Here is an 18,023-nt window from a genome sequence, read left to right as displayed (position 1 = left end):
CCTAAATGACTTTCATCTCAGCACCTTCCTAATGATTTCTTCACACTACAAATCCCTTTCATATTTTTATTCTTTATGCTAATTCTAACTACATTTTGCAGGTTACCAAATACTAGCAGCCTTACTTTTTACCTATCTTAATATATAAGCTTGGATTTCACATCTATATATAAGAAATGAGACAAAGTACTTTATGTTGTAATCTTCTTTGCTCATATAAAATTTAAATGATCTTTTTCCATCAACCATTTTCAATTTTCTCCCTCACACAAATGAGTTCAATTTTCCCACCACCGACCGTAATGAATTTCACCCACAAATACTAATCCACAACAACTATTTCCTCAACAAGCAGATTCATATTTAACCATAACATCCCATCCCTTTCAAAAACTGTCATACCGTTTCTCACTAACTTCCAGTATTCTCTTCCAGTACAAATCACTGAATAGCCCACTATTCTATCTAATTTCTCCTCTGATTCAGCTTGCAGCACAACATCATATGCATACTACAACTATGACATCTTCCATTCTGTTTCACCATAATGCACAGTGACTGAGTTTGGAAATTGTGTGGAAGGAGAAAGTTGAGAAAAAATGTGAATAAGAGCAAGGTTATTAGGTTCAGTAGGGTTGAGGGACAAGTTAATTGGGATGTAAGTCTGAATGGAGAAAACTTGGAGGAAGTGAAGTGTTTTAGACATCTGGGAGTGGACTTAGCAGTGAATGGAACCATGGAAGCAGAAGTGAGTCATAGGGTGGGGGAGGGGGCGAAGGCTCTAGGAGTGATGAAGAATGTGTGGAAGGAGAGATTGTTATCTCAGAAAGCAAAAATGGGTATGTTTGAAGGAACAGTAGTTCCAACAATGTTATATAGTTGTTAGGCATAGGCTATAGACAGGGTTGTATGGAAGACTGTGGATGTGTTGCAAATGAAATGTTTGCGGGTTGAGGGACAAGTTAATTGGGATGTAAGTCTGAATGGAGAAAAATCGGAGGAAGTGAAGTGTTTTAGATATCTTGGAGTGGACTTAGCAGTGAATGGAACCATGGAAGCGGAAGTGAGTCACAAGGTGGGGGAGGGGGCAAAGGCTCTGGGAGCGATGAAGAATGTGTGGAAGGAGAGATCGTCATCTCGGAGCAAAAATGGGTATGCTTGCAGGAACAGTAGTTCCAACAATGTTATATGATTGTTTGGCATGGGCTATAGATAGGGTTGTATGGAGGACTGTGGATGTGTTGCAAGTGAAATGTTGAGGAGAATATGTGGTGTGAGGTGGTTTGATTAAGTAATGAAAGGGTAAGACAGATGTGTGGAAATAAAGTGTGGTTAAGAAAGCAGAGGAGGGTGTGTTGAAATGGTTTGGACATATGGAGAGAATGAGTGAGGAAAGATTGAAAAAGATGACATATGTGTCAGAGGTGGAGGGAACAAGAAGTGGGAGACCAAACTGGAGGTGGAAGGATGGAGTGAAAAAGATTTTTAGTCATTGGGGCCTGATCATACAGGAGGGTGAGAGGCATGCAAGGAATAGAGAATTGGAACAATGTGGTATACCAGGGTCAGCATGCTGTCACTGGACTGAACCAGGGTATGTGATGGGTCTGGGGTAAACCATGGAAAGGTCTGTAGGGCCTGGATGTGGCTAGGGAGCTGTAGTTTTGATGCATTACACATGACAACTAGAGACAGTGTGAATGAATGTGGCCTTTTTTGTCTGTTTTCCTGGCGCTACCTCGCTGAGGCAGGGGAAAGAGATGCTGTTTCCTGTAGGGTGGGGTAGCGCTGGGAATGGACGAAGGCAAGCAAGTATGAATTGTACATGTGTATATGTTGATATGTATATGTGCATGTATGAGCGTGTATATGAGTGGCTGGGCCATTCTTTGTCTATTTCCTGGTGCTACCTCGCTGACACAGGAAACGGCGATCAAGCATAATAGAAAAATGAAAAAATATATAAACCATACAACTCTCAATGCATACATATTCATATGCTGAAAAATTTTAATATGAATCATATTCTTCAACAGTAAATCTTAAAGCAAAAAATGATAATCCCTACCATTTCTATCAAAATATCCAAGAACTTATTGTAATCCACTCATTACAAGAATAAAAACAAACTAAGTGAAATCAAGTTAAGTACTTACTGGAAAAGCATTATGGAAAACAATTGTGTTTGGTACCACACTCAGTGACCCATCAGCTGTACGCAATCGAAACGGAATCTTGATTTGCTCAAACTGAGTCTGGACGAATGACTCTGCAATAAATATGCCTTCTGTGTCAGGAGTAAGCACTCCAATTCTGAATGCTGCATAGTGATGAGGCTTCAAAAATAACTGAAATGGAATAAAAAAACATGAATATTAATTTCACATACTACAGTAATTCTGAAGTACATAGAATTTAAAGAAAACTTTTGATTCTGTGATAACAGTACAGAGAGGTTGCCTTCCACAATAACATTAAAAAAAAAAACACTCAATCATACTGTAATTAGACTGAGATACCATGATTTCTGATTTTGAGATGCTTAACTCCCTGGACTGCTATGTGCTTAAATTTTAGAATTTTTCTTTTTCAGACTTGTTCAATGATTCCCATGTAGCAAGGCAGAGTCAAGAAGAGATGAAGAATGGCCACAGTTCCCCTTATCCACTACCAAGCTAAGCATGGAGAGGAGAAAATATTACAAATCTCACTTTCAGATAACAAACAGAAGTTGAACATGGTGATCTCAGAAGTTGGTAAAGATGATCAGAGAAGTTAGTTATCATGATACAAAAACTTGCAGAATTCTGAGAAGTACAAAAGAACAAGTGCCAAGTTGGTAAAGATGATCTGAGAAGTTGGTTATGATAACCTGTCAAGTTGGTCATAGTGATCTGTTAAGTTATGGAAGATGGTTTGACAAAAGAGTCAAATTGGTTATGATGATCTGAGAAGTTAGTAAATATGATCAGAGAAGTTGATTATGAAAAGATGCTAAGGTTGTAATGACAGTTTGAAAAGTTGGTAAAGACACTGTGAAAGTTTGTTTAAGTATATGAATGGCCCTAAGCCTCGTTTGCTTGCTTCAAGAAGACTTAGGCATGATTTGGCTATCTGCCTTGATAATAAGGATGTGAACTGGGCAAGTCCAATTTTAGGATAAATTTCAAATGTGAATGGTTAAAAGGGAAACAGTGTTTTCCTATTTTTTCAAATGTGAGAGAACAATATGCCCAAATGACTCACTCTGCCTTGCTTTCTGGGATACAGTTGCCCCTACTGTCCATTTGGCCCACATGCCTATACTATTACATATCACTTAACTGAAAGCTAGCTTGATATCAGTGATGATGCACTACAACATTTTTAATCATACAGGACTGACATTAACTAATGCACAACTGTTTTCTAAAGCATATGCTTTCACTCTAATCCAACACTGAAAGGAAACAAAATATTATAAGCCAAGAAAACTACAGTTGCCCATGAAAACTCATTATAATACTGACATTACCAAGAGAGACTAATGGAAAAAAGGTGAGAACAAAGGAGGTAAGGGGAGTGGGGGAGGAATGGGATGTATTTAGGGAAGCAGTGATGGCTTGCGCAAAAGATGCTTGTGGCATGAGAAGCGTGGGAGGTGGGTTGATTAGAAAGGGTAGTGAGTGGTGGGATGAAGAAGTAAGGTTATTAGTGAAAGAGAAGAGAGAGGCATTTAGACGATTTTAGCAGGGAAAAAATGCAAATGAGTGGGAGATGTATAAAAGAAAGAGACAGGAGGTCAAGAGAAAGGTGCAAGAGGTGAAAAAGAGGGCAAATGAGAGTTGGGGTGAGAGAGTATCATTAAATTTTAGGGAGAATAAAAAGATGTTCTGGAAGGAGGTAAATAAAGTGCGTAAGACATAGGAGCAAATGGGAACTTCAGTGAAGGGGGCTAATGGGGAGGTAATAACAAGTAGTGGTGATGTGAGAAGGAGATGGAGTGAGTATTTTGAAGGTTTGTTGAATGTGTTTGATGATAGAGTGGCAGACATAGGGTGTTTTGGTCGAGGTGGTGTGCAAAGTGAGAGGGTTAGGGAAAATGATTTGGTAACCAGAGAAGAGGTAGTAAAAGCTTTGCGGAAGATGAAAGCCGGCAAGGCAGCAGGTTTGGATGGTATTGCAGTGGAATTTATTAAAAAAGGGGGTGACTGTATTGTTGACTGGTTGGTAAGGTTATTTAATGTATGTATGATTCATGGTGAGGTGCCTGAGGAGTGGCGGAATGCGTGCATAGTGCCATTGTACAAAGGCAAAGGGGATAAGAGTGAGTGCTCAAACTACAGAGGCATAAGTTTGTTGAGTATTCCTGGTAAATTATATGGGAGGGTATTGATTGAGAGGGTGAAGGCATGTACAGAGCATCATATTGGGGAAAAGCAGTGTGGTTTCAGAAGTGGTAGAGGATGTGTGGATCAGGCGTTTGCTTTGAAGAATGTATGTGAGAAATACTTAGAAAAGCAAATGGATTTGTATGTAGCATTTATGGATCTGGAGAAGGTATATGATAGAGTTGATAGAGATGCTCTGTGGAAGGTACTAAGAATATATGGTGTGGGAGGCAAGTTGTTAGAAGCAGTGAAAAGTTTTTATCGAGGATGTAAGGCATGTGTACGTGTAGGAAGAGAGGAAACTGATTGGTTCTCTGTGAATGTAGGTTTGCGGCAGAGGTGTGTGATGTCTCCATGGTTGTTTAATTTGTTTATGGATGGGGTTGTTAGGGAGGTGAATGCAAGAGTTTTGGAAAGAGGGGCAAGTATAAAGTCTGTTGGGGATGAGAGAGCCTGGGAAGTGAGTCAGTTGTTGTTCGCTGATGATACAGTGCTGGTGGCTGATTCATGCGAGAATCTGCAAAAGCTGGTGACTGAGTTTGGTAAATTGTGTGAATGAAGAAAGTTAAGAGTAAATGTGAATAAGAGCAAGGTTATTAGGTAAAGTAGGGTTGAGGGTCAAGTCAATTGGGAGGTAAGTTTGAATGGAGAAAAACTGGAGGAAGTAAAGTGTTTTAGATATCTGGGAGTGGATCTGGCAGCGGATGGAACCATGTTAGTGGAAGTGAATCATAGGGTGGGGGAGGGGGCGATAATCCTGGGAGCCTTGAAGAATGTGTGGAAGTCGAGAACATTATCTCGGAAAGCAAAAATGGCTATGTTTGAAGGAATAGTGGTTCCAACAATGTTGTATGGTTGCGGGGCGTGGGCTATGGATAGAGTTGTGCACAGGAGGGTGGATGTGCTGGAAATGAGATGTTTGAGGACAATATGTGGTGTGAGGTGGTTTGATTGAGTAAGTACTGTAAGGGTAAGAGAGATGTGTGGAAATAAAAAGAGCGTGGTTGAGAGAGCAGAAGAGGGTGTTTTGAAATGGTTTGGGCACATGGAGAGAATGAGTGAGGAAAGATTGACCAAGAGGATATATGTGTCCGAGGTGGAGGGAACGAGGAGAAGTGGGAGACCAAATTGGAGGTGGAAAGATGGAGTGAAAAAGATTTTGAGTGATCGGGGCCTGAACATGCAGGAGGGTGAAAGGTGGGCAAGGAATAGAGTGAATTGGATGTGGTATACCGGGGTCGACGTGCTGTCAATGGATTGAATCAGGGCATGTGAAGCATCTGGGGTAAACCATGGAAAGTTCTGTGGGGCCTGGATGTGGAAAGGGAGCTGTGGTTCGGGCATTATTGAATGACAGCTAGAGACTGAGTGTAAACGAATGGGGCCTTTGTTGTCTTTTCCTAGCGCTACCTCGCACACATGAGGGGGAGGAGGATATTATTCCATGTGTGGCGAGGTGGCGATGGGAATGAATAAAGGCAGACAGTGTGAATTGTGTGCATGTGTATATAGGTATGTGTCTGTGTGTGTGTATATATATGTGTACATTGAGATGTATGGGTATGTATATTTGCGTGTGTGGACATGTATGTATATACATGTGTATGGGGGTGGGTTGGGCCATTTCCTTCGTCTGTTTCCTTGCGCTACCTCGCAAACACGGGAGACAGCGACAAAGCAAAATAAAAAAAATATAAAATAATTACATAATATCCTGTCCAACAAAATTCAAGCAACTTTTTTCAGAAATCGAAGGTCCCTCAACAATTCTTGCACATTAAGTACACCAGTCATTCTATTTTAAATACTGGTTTGTTTTACCTTTACTGGGTCATAAAAAACAATAAATTGCCAGCCTGAGTGAGTTAAACCCCATCTGATATGGTCATTTCCTTTCTCCAAACATTCATCAAAGATAATCAGACCTTACATAAAGAAATTACTAATGATAAAATAATAGTAAGACACTTTCTCTAAACTTTACTTAAGATAGCAAAATCAAAAGGGGCTGTAAAATTCATGATTTTCTAAGAAGTCTTCAAAAGAGGCTGTAAAATTCATTAATAAAGAGGACCTCAAAAGTTGTTAAAAACTGAAGAATGGGTAATACAATTAAGTTGGGCACAAAAGCAACTGAAAATGGCAAATTAAAAAGTGTTCATCATGACAAAAGATGCATCAGATATAATAAGAGCTGAAAGACAGCATTAATGAAAAGGATGCAAAAATGACTACAGCACAAAAACATTTGTAAATTTAGTAAATTCTTGGAAAACAGGAGGTCCTGAAACAATGAAGAGCTCAAAGACAATTCATATTCACTACTCACACTTTTTGAGGCATAAGTCATGTTGTTACGGCTTTTTATAGTTGTCATGTTGCCTTCTTCAACTCCCATGAGCTCTACTGCACTTCGAGTTAAATTAGATCCCCAGCCTCGAAGCCGCAGTTCTACAGGATTCTCATTAATAACATAGAAATAGATATCACGCTGGTCTCCCATTCCTAACGTTCCAAAGTCTAACCATGAATCATTTCCAACTGGAGGAATGTACTGAAAAGAAGATGCAAAAGAATTAACACATCCTGTCTTAACGCAACCTATCATGATTATCAACGCATATGGAGTTCAACAGTTATGGAGAGACTTGCTGTGGCCACCTCCTTGAGGGAGTTCCCTAAGGAAATGGGCATCAGAGATAAAGACAGACTGAGAAACCAACACACTTGTTCACTTAACACACAACACTCTTAGTAGCTCATTTTTTTCATACTTGATCACACTTTCCTGCAATTAGAGAGGTAGTGCAAGGAACACACGCTCACATCCCATCTCATGTCAATAAAAGAAATTTGAGTCAGGAATGTGGAAGAGATGAAAGGAAATATCCTGTGTCTTGTTAAGTCAGCTTCTACAAAGTGCTCTTAAACTTTCTTTCTTTTCTTTTTTTTAAACTATTCACCATTTCCCGCGTTAGCGAGGTTTAAACTTTCATAAGCCCTAATTCTCCACTTAGATGTTACAAGATAGCTTAACATAATAATACATGTCAAAATTATGTCCTACCTTAGTAAGCTTGCCATTATACGCCATTAATGGAATTTTGATGGTTGTAATATTAGTGTGTACAGTTATAGCAGTGGAGAGGCGTGCATCTGTGCCAACACTGAGTAACTGCAATGTTGCCACATGTGCACTATGTCCCTCTTGTACCACTACTGGACCATCCCAGCCAATCTGCAGAAAAAATTTAAGCTGCAGCCAAAATTTTCAAGATATCATAAAAATTGTTTTGATACTAGACATTTCCACTACCATAATGTAAATGATCTATGAAAACAGATTCGACAAAACCTGACAGGCCTACACATCCTCTTATATCATTATTAGTACCTTAGTAAGAATTAATTGTAATCCAATAAAACGTTATGAGGCACCTAAATCATGACCTTGCCTTCATTTCTTTCATGATATTTTCAATCTATCTCCTCAACAAACAACCTCAACTCTCTTCACCACAAAAGAAGTGGGTAACTGAACGATCATTATGATGATGAGCATGGTTGTACAAAATTCCTTAAGAAACCATCATTATTTCTATATCTAACTTCATAGAAAAATGAAGAAACTGATTAGAATCGGCACTCTGCTCACACTCCATGATGAACTTAACAGAAATATTTCAAAATCTATTTATCCAACTTAAACATTTGCTATACTAAATGAAATAACCCTTCCTTGGTAAATATCTAGCCAGTCAAACTTATCTTCACACATCATATTTATGAAATTCACTTTACATTTTTAATAATAATAAGTACCTCAAAATGTTTCTTGGCCTCTTCAGGAAGTGTCAGGTTATATATGACAACTGGGCAAGGAAATGTATTAGTGAGGGTGAGGTTACGAGGTTCAATGCTTGGATTACTTGTGCCACCTCCCCCACCCACCACGCCACCTGCTGCTGCCACAACACCTGCCACTGTTCCATAAGATACTCCTGACTGTGATTCAGAAGATCCAATGTCTGCAAAAGTAAAAAGTGGGTTCATCAGTGGCATTACATTGTTACCACTACTTTCATATTTCTCAATAAAAGTCATAAACATACACACAAACATACCAAAATCATTACATACAGAAATTTATGTATAATCAGCTACTAAAACTGTTTTCTTGAATGTGGTTATCCAACACATTATTTCCTAAAACAATATTCCTACACTTCTTACTGAAAAAAAGCAAAGGCCATATCTCCTGGATCAGCTATTATTCCACTTATTGTTTTGCTTCATCAAATACCCCGTTGGTTTTGCTTTTGCTTTCTTTTTCTCCTTTTGGAGAATGACCAAGATTCTACACGGTCCCAGAGATGCATTGCTGTGCAGGTCTGATTAATCACTCCAATGTATAGCAGCTTTAGATAACTCAATATAAGCGTGTTAATTTTTCTAATGTTGATTAACCAGTTCATCATTAATTGTCTTGTTACATTCTGAGCTGAATACATATTTGTATAAGTCAGTCAATATCCTTATGTTTCCTTAGGTCTTTTTTCATTGACCTGAAAGGGTCCAGTCCCTGCTTTCTTGTTTTCTGTTTTGCTCCAGTGTGTAAATACTAACTTTGGGTTCCCTTCAATTCAATGTTTCCTTCTGTGAGATTCTATTATTTCCACATCTGCAATTCCTACTAGCCATGTGCCTTGGGAGAAAAGAGGATGTTGAAAACTTAGTTAAAAAGAAAGAATATTTTGAAAGAAAAAAATTAAAAAACCTTCAATATACTTCTTAAATGTATCAGCCACTTGCTGTCATCACAATTATTTGGAGGATGAAAGGTGTAACAATTCTAAATATATTCATGTTATTCACCACCTATGCTGTAACTTGAGTTTAAAATACGAGCAGTGCGAAATAAAGTAAGTAAAAATCCCAGATCATCCTTCCTGCACTTACCAGCCAATCTCCCTCACATTGATTTTATGTGAAAGCTGTAACATTTCTAGATATATTAAAGTCATTTAACATCAGTGCTGTGCCTTTGTACAATATATGAGTACAGTGTGAAAACAAATGCAATAGGAAATAAGAAACCTCATCTCTACTACCATGGTACTATTGAAGACTTATTAACTCCGTTTCTTTCTCAATGAGAAGCTTTAAAATTCAGAAATTTACCTTTACCCATTCACTTTATTGCCATGCATATATTACCCCATATCTCACTTCTCTTTTGGCTGTAAACTTAGTTCTTTCAGACTCTCATGTAGTTCATATATTCTATTCCTTTGGTTCAGCTAATAAGATGCTGATAACAGTCTCTAGCCTGTATATTTCTGTATGTTTGGTTGATGACAAAACAATACAGCTGTACTCAAATTTTGTTTGGGTATGTTGAAAAAATGTATGACAAAGACTTTACAAGGAGAGTGTACTACAATACAAATAAAGAGATTGGTGCCAGAGGAAGATCACCTGTGACATGGGAGAAACAGAGTGAAGTGGAAGAGAACTGGAGGAAGGGAGATGGGGGAAGACTGTGCTGAATGGTGTACGCAAGAGAGGCATGTAAGGACAGGGATAAGAGGAGACTCTTTACCAAGGCCACCCTATTGATAGAAGTTCCCATAGAGAACAGGCATCAGAGATATACACAGTTAGATTCATAGATGAATACAATGAACATGAACAGTTTTCTGCCCCTTATAAAGAAGTTCTCATAATCAGATAAAACAGGTGATGGATATCAAGGCCAAAGCATTCACAAGGGTATAAGGCATGAATGGAAAAGAATGACCTGGAATGACGGGAATTATGAGGGGCAATATGGTAACAGTGAGTTGAACTAGAGCATATGAAGCAATGAAGATAAACCATAGGCTGTGAGGCCTGAATGTGAATGGTTTTCTGTAGTTTTAGTACATTATAATATACAGCTGAAGAGTGTATGTGGGGAAATGAGACCCCTATTCATTAGTTCCAGATATAAGATTGCTTAGGAAGAAGAAATTGTATATAAAAAATAATAATGGCGGTATACACATCTCCTTACTATCCTGAATACCTATCTTTCTTCACCTGCATAAAATATATCAATCATACTATAACGTATACTCTACTATGGTGAAGAAAATCATTCCTCAATAATGCATATTTCAATCTTTGTTACCTTTACTACAATACAGTGGGGCAATTTTTACCTTCAAATCATCTGGCAAATGTCAGTTTGTTCAACTTGCCAAGCCCAATTTCTATAAAATATAAGAAAAACATTGCACAAACTGCAGTAACTGCCATTTGATAAAATATAATATAAAGGGTGATTAAGAAACCAGGTTCTCTATAACTGAAGTGCCATGCCTCACCTGCACCCGTGTAGAATTTGGTGATAGATGTATTGTAAAGCAGTGCTCCCTGAAGTAAGTCCACCGTATAAGGTACACTGAGCTTATAAGCCGACACTTTACTTTTAATCAGAATCTTCCCTGAGATCTTCTTGCCACTAGTTGCTTTTGAAGCTGTTGAGGTTTGGTCAGGATTAACAAAAAAAACATTCAACTTTTTACACTTCTACTAAATTACATAATTCATAGAGATTATGAAAAGTCTGCAGTACACTGTGAATATACTTAGACGATGCTTAATCTCTGGTGGGGTGAATATCAACAATCTTTTAGGATTGCCCTGACCAAGAAAGGTCTTAAAGTTATTGTTCAAAATCATTCTTTAACCTTTCACAGTCTTATGATAAACACCAATCTCCTGTGCAGTGGATTTTTTTTTCCAGGGGGGGGATTACATATATACAGATGCTCCTCAACTTATGATGGGGTTACCTTCTCTGAAATCCACTGTAAGTTGAAAATATTGTGTCAAAAATACACTTAATACTGAATATCTAATATACCAAACTTCATAGCTTAACCTAGCCTACAGATGGACAAAATCATCTTACACAAAGCCTATTTTATAATAAAGAATTGAATATCTCACCATTGTAAAGATGAAAATTCCTAAGTCGAACCATTGTTTGGGGTGGTGACGGGAATGAATAAAGGCAGACAGTATGAATTATGTACATGTGTATATATGTATATGTCTGTGTGTGTATATGTATGTATACGTTGAGATGTATAGGTATGTATATGTGCGTGTGTGTATATGTGTATGTGGGTGGGTTGGGCCATTCTTTCGTCTGTTTCCTTGCACTACCTCGCTAATGCGGGAGACAGCGACAAAGCAAAATAAATAAAATAATTTTTATATATATATATATATATATATATATATATATATATATATATATATATATATATATATATATATATATTTCATACTATTCGCCATTTCCCACGTTAGCGAGGTAGTGTTAAGAACAGAGGACTGGGCCTTTGAGGGAATATCCTCACCTGGCCCCCTTCTCTGTTCCTTCTTTTGCAAAAATTAAAAACAAAATAACGAGACAAGAGGATTTCCAGCCACCCGCTCCCTCCCCTTAATTACCTTCTACGACATGCAGGGAATACGTGGGAAGTATTCTTTCTCCCCTATCCCCAGGGATAGTTTGAATGGAGTAAGTTTGGGGTAAGTTTGAATGGAGAAAAACTGGAGGAATGATGTGTGTTAGATATCTGGGAGTGGATTTGGCAGTGGATGGAAGCATGGAAGCGGAAGTGAATCATAGGGTGGGGGAGGGGGCGAAAGTTCTGGGAGCGTTGAAGAATGTGTGGAAGTTGAGAACCTTATCTCGGAAAGCAAAAATGGCTATGTTTGAAGGAATAGTGGTTTCAACAATGTTATATGGTTGAGAGGCATGGGCTATAGATAGAGTTGTGCGGAGGAGGGTAGATGTGCTGGAAATGAGATGCTTGAGGACAATATGTGGTGTGAGGTGGTTTGATCGAGTAAGTAATGAAAGGGTAGGAGAGATGTGTGGTAATACAAAGTGTGTGGTTGAGAGAGCAGAAGACAGTGTTTTGAAATGGTTTGGTCACATGGAGAGAATGAGTGAGGAAAGGTTGACCAAGAGGATATATGTGTAAGAGGTGGAGGGAACGAGGAGAAGTGGGAGACCAAATTGGAGGTGCAAAGATGGAGTGAAAAAGATTTTGAGTGATCGGGGCCTGAACATGCAGGAGGGTGAAAGGCGTGCAAGGAATAGAGTGAATTGGATCGATGTGGTATACCGGGATTGACGTGCTGTCAGTGGACTGAATCAGGGCATGTGAAGCGTTTGGGGTAAACCATGGAAAGTTGTGTGGGGCTTGGATGTGGAAAGGGAGCTGTGGTTTCAGGCATTATTGCATGACAGCTGGAGACTGAGTGTGAATGAATGGGGCCTTTGTTATCTTTTCCTAGCGCTACCTCGCACACATGAGGGGGAGGGGGATGGTATTCCATGTGTGGCGAGGTGGCGATGGGAATGAATAAAGGCAGGCAGTGTGAATTGTGTGCATGGGTATATATGTATGTGTCTGTATGTGTATATATATGTGTACATTGAGATGTATAGGTGTGTAGGTTTGCGTGTGTGGACGTGTGTGTATATACATGTGTATGGGGGTGGGTTGGGCCATTTCTTTCTTCTGTTTCCTTGTGCTACCTCGCAAATGCGGGAGACAGCGACAAAGCAAAATAATAATAATAATAATAATAATAATAATAATAATAATAATAATAATAATACTATATATCATCCCTGGGGACAGGGGAGAAAGAATATTACCCACGTATTCCCTGCGTGTCATAGAAGGCGACTAAAAGGGAAAGGAGCGGGGTGCTGAAAATCCTCCCCTCTCATTTTTTTAATCTTCCAAAAGAAGGAACAGAGAAGGGGGCCACGTGAGGATATTCCCTTAAAGGCGCAGTCCTCTGTTCTCAACGCTACTTCGCTAATGCGGGAAATGGCGAATAGTATGAAAGAAAGATGTATATATCCATCTGCATTTCAAACATTCACTTTTGCCCCTTTATCTTTACACAATAGCACTATACAGGCATTCTGCCAATCTTCATGAACCTAACATAAGCCATACAAACATACCTGGCAAGCTGTATGGGAGAGTGGTGATTGTTAGAGTTGTGACATGCACAGAACATCAGATTGGGGAGAAACAATAAGGTTTAAGGACTGGTAGAGGACATATGGATCAGGTGTTTGCTTTGAAGAATTTGTGAAAATAATTAGAGAAACATGAGGATCTGAATGTGACATTCATGAATCTTGAGAAAGCATATGATATATTCTGTGGAAGAGATTATAAATATAGGGGGAAGGAGGCAAGCTGCTACAAGCATTGAAGAGGTTTAATCAAGGGAGTAAGGCATGTGGACAAACAGGAAAAGAGGAAGGAGAGTGGTTTTAGGTGCTGGTGGGTCTGTGGCAGGGGTTTGTAATGTACCATGGCTGTTTAATATATTTATGAATGGGGTGGTGAAAGAGGTGAATGCAAGGGTCTTGCAACACAGTAGCAGGCAGAAGACAACATAAACAATAAAATTTATGTTCCAGCACCTTGCACAGCATTTTTGTAAGTGGAAATCCCTATTTCTACCATCTGTATTGTATGAAAAAAGTGAGAAACCATATATGTACCACCCACAGTGAAAGTTACAACTGTTCATTACATTCTGTTTAAAAAGTGGTAGCCATCTTCAAAAGATCTACATTATATAAAGTGACAATTTTTTCTTAATTGCATTTCTGATTTAAAAAGACTAATTCTATTAATACACAATTTCCAGAAAGTGTATTAACAAAATACTAACGATCAAAGGTCACAGTCGCTACTTGTGTAGGTCGCACTGTTCCAGGTGGTATCTTCATTGGCTTAAAGTCAATGGTTATTGCATCATTCACCGGAGTAGTTATCACATTCTGAAAACAAAAGGGCATTCCTATCAGATTTTACTAAAGCTATCAATATGTTACAAAAGTATATAATCTACATGATTTGGAAAACTGAGAGGCTCTTCCAGATTAGATATAGGGGAAATGACATATATAGAGATCTAATCATCAGTAACCACAACAGTAATACTTTCTAAAACAAAGAGAGCAAATGTTGAATCTCCCATTAGCTTTTAGTCACCATGAAATCCATGTGTCATAGCACCAACAGTAACAATCAGAACTAAGGGCAAAAATTTCTAAGAATACTGATGCAAGAGTAAACAACTAAAACAATTATTTGCTACCTGAAAAATAATATCTTTACTATCTTAATAAACAAGCAAATGCATGGTGACTCATGAATAGCCTCATCAAAATCTGTAAACATACGTCATATTCCCTAAATCAAAACAACTAACTGATATATTCCCTTACTTCATCTTTCCACTTTAGCTTCAATCTTCTTTTAGGTCACTCAAATTGTGAATTTTACCTCATTCTTTCTTCCTATTTGCCCAAAGCACCTCATTACTTCATCTTTTATACTTATCAAACACTCCATTCACAAAACTATATCTCCCTCTATTTCCTGATATTCCAATCCTTGAATATTACATTTTGACCATCTTATTATCATTAAATCTCAAGTCAAGGAAATAAAGTGACAAAAAAATGTAGAAATTAATCAGTGCTCCACAGAGATTACAAGAAAGGATCTAGAGAATATCACATCAAACAGTTGGATCCCTGAGAAAAACACAAGAAAAAGAGATGTGATAACGAGTAAAGTTCCTGAGAAAAGAAGTTAATTTCAAACCCATAAATGTTGGTAACATGAAAAGAGGAAGCAGCAGGTCTTAAAAAAGAAAGTAACTGTAACTGATTCCACTTTCTCAATTTCATCACTGTCTAGATGGTAAAGGGAGATCCTTTGTACACAATAACAATACATAATAAGGGCCATGTTTTCTGAACAAGCAAATACAGTCATTTCTTAGTTAATATAAAATTCCTTGGAACAACATATTTCAAAGCTGCCTTCACTCCCAACCTACAATATATCTCACAAAATACAGTACATTAATACATTTATTCCTTCATCTGATGCATCCATCTGTGTCTCAGTTATCTTATATGGCAATGCCCTAATCTTAAGATTTGCAAGCAGTATTTCTAAATGGTATGATACCTAGTGTTACTAGAAGAAATGTCAGGGATTTCAAGCCTTTCAGATGGCTAAAACAGTTCACTGCCAGCAATGACTTAGTGGCTGAAGTTGGTTCTCATTTCATTCACAAAAATATTTGGTAAAAGGCCCCACAAGTGATGCCATGCAGTGTAAGATGCACATAAAACAGACCAAAATTGATGTTAGGCAACATTAATCAAACAACTCATAAAATAACCCTTTACAATGATTACCTCATGGTCTGCATTCTGACAGTGGCTAGCAATGTCTGGGGTAGTCTGTGTTTTTGTGTGCACACCAAAAGTTAAATTGGAAGGTACACTTTACCGGTATGCAGAGATCCATTACTTCAAGAACATCTAAACTTAGCAACAGAAAAAAATCATGGAGGGTCACTTACTCAGGTAAGCAAAGAGAAAAGATGACCCTAGCATGCACACTCATATGCCCTCTGTTACTTACAGGCTAATTAGTAGCAGTCTAATTTTTTTTCATACTTCACCATTTCCCACATTAGCAAGGTAACGCCAGGAACAGATGAGGAAAGGCCACACTTATGCACATATATTCACAAGCTGTCATGAGCAATGCATCAAAACCACAGCTCCCTATCCAAAGACCATTCCAAGGTTTACCCCAGTCACTTCACATGCCTCAGTTCAGTCCACTGACAGAACATCCCCTGCATACCACACTGTTTCAACTCATTCTATTCCATGCACACCTTTTACCTTAATCCCTGTTCAAGTCAAGATCGCTCAAAATCTTCAAGCCATCATTCCATCTCCAATATGGTCTCTCCCTTCTCCTTGTTTCTTACACCTCTGACACATATATCTTCATTAACCTTTCCTTTCTCATTCTCTCCACACATCCAAATAATTTCAAAACACCCTCTTAACTCTCTTACCACATTCTTTTCATTACCACATCTCTCTCTTACCTCTTCATTACTTACTTGATCAAACCACCTCACATCACATATTGTCCTCAAACATTTCACTTCTAACACTTCCACCCTCCTCTGCACAAAGTAATTTTTAAGTCCATGCCTCGTAACCATATAAAAGTGTTTGGGCTACTATACTCCAAACATACCCATTTTTGCCCTTCCAGATATCACTTTCTCTTTCCACACATTTTTCAATGCCCTAAAACCTTCGCCCCCTCATCAACCCTATGACTCACTTTCGCTTTCATGGTTCCATTTGCTGCCACGTCCACTCCCATGTCACTTCATCCAATTTTACTCCATTCAAATTCATACCTCAACTGACCTGTCCCTCAAGCCTAGTGAACTGAATAAACTTTCTTTTCTTCAAAATTACTCTCAACATCCTTCTTTCACACACACTTCCAAACACAGTCACCATCATCTGTGGTTTCTCACTCGCATCTGCCATCAGCAAACAACAAACTTTCCAGGCCCTCTAATCCCCTACAGACTACATACTTACCTCTCACTCCAAGACTCACCTTTACCTCCCTTACCATCTCATCCATAAACAAATTAAACAGCTATGGTAATATCACCCCTGCCATAGACTAGTGAGCTTCACCCTCTTCACTTCCTACTCATACACACTTTAAACCCTTGATAAAAACTTCTCCCTGCTTCTCGTTGCTTTCCTCCCCCACCATTCATTCTTAAGACCTTCCACAAAGCATCTCTATCAATCTTTTCATATGCCTTTTTCACATCTATAATTCCCATATACAAATCCATCTGTTTATCTAAATATTTCTCACACATAATCTCTAAAGCAACACATGAACCAAACATCCTCCACTACCACTAAAACCAAACTGTTCCTCCCCAATCTGATACTCTCTATATTCCTTCACCAACTCTAATCACTACTCTCCCATACAACTTGCCAGGTACATGCAACAAACTTATACCAATCCTCGGGCACCTTACTATAATCCATACATACACTGAAAATCCTAACTAACCAATCAAAAATACAGTTGCCCACTTTCTTAAAAAATTTAAGAGCAATACCATCCACTTCAGCTGTGTTGCCATATTTCATCTAGTTTAAGGTTTTTACTTTTCCTCTCTTCATCAAACGTCTCTTCATGACTCTCTTCCTTCGCATACCTCTCTGACCCGAACACCCTACATCTGCTACCCAATTATCAAACATATTCAACAGTCCTTCAAATTACTCACTCCATCTCCTCACTTCATCATTACCTTTGTTCCATTCACCAATGTTCCCAATTGTTCTCGTTTTCCACACATTATTTACCTCCTTCAAAAGCATCTTCTTGTTCTCCCTTAGATTTACTGATAGTTGCTCATCCCAACTCTCATTCGTCATCTTTTTCAACCCCTGCCACTTTCAAACATTTCCCAATAATTTGTACTCATACCCTGACTACCTTTCTAATTCAATCCTACCTTTCACATGCCACACACATCTCTTGCTCATGCCAACACTGCTTCCCTAAATACCTACCATTCCTCACCCACTCATCAAGCTTCATTCACTCTCACCTTTTACTCTTCTAAACTCAAGCTCTCTAGGTATTTCTTTTCACAAGTCTCTTTTCCAAACCCACT

General features: G+C 38.5%; 1 protein-coding gene across 9 annotated transcripts in view; it reads right to left on the bottom strand.

Annotated features, from left to right (window-relative positions):
* Nucleotides 1-18,023, bottom strand: part of Tmem131 (Transmembrane protein 131) — a 329,859-nt gene that overhangs the window by 18,370 nt on the left and 293,466 nt on the right. For all 9 annotated transcript variants that reach the window (XM_071682330.1, XM_071682334.1, XM_071682328.1 and 6 more), the window contains 6 exons: nucleotides 14,142-14,250; nucleotides 10,739-10,891; nucleotides 8,193-8,398; nucleotides 7,438-7,608; nucleotides 6,700-6,924; nucleotides 2,157-2,348 (listed from right to left, as the gene is read on the bottom strand). In XM_071682330.1, coding sequence (XP_071538431.1) covers nucleotides 2,157-2,348; nucleotides 6,700-6,924; nucleotides 7,438-7,608; nucleotides 8,193-8,398; nucleotides 10,739-10,891; nucleotides 14,142-14,250 — 1,056 coding nt within the window. The remainder of the gene's footprint in view (nucleotides 1-2,156; nucleotides 2,349-6,699; nucleotides 6,925-7,437; nucleotides 7,609-8,192; nucleotides 8,399-10,738; nucleotides 10,892-14,141; nucleotides 14,251-18,023) is intronic.

This window comes from Panulirus ornatus, chromosome 34 (assembly GCF_036320965.1).
Source record: "Panulirus ornatus isolate Po-2019 chromosome 34, ASM3632096v1, whole genome shotgun sequence".
Taxonomy (NCBI): domain Eukaryota; kingdom Metazoa; phylum Arthropoda; class Malacostraca; order Decapoda; family Palinuridae; genus Panulirus; species Panulirus ornatus.
The sequence above is the reverse complement of the archived record's forward strand: the minus strand, read 5'-3'. Positions and strand labels throughout refer to the sequence as shown.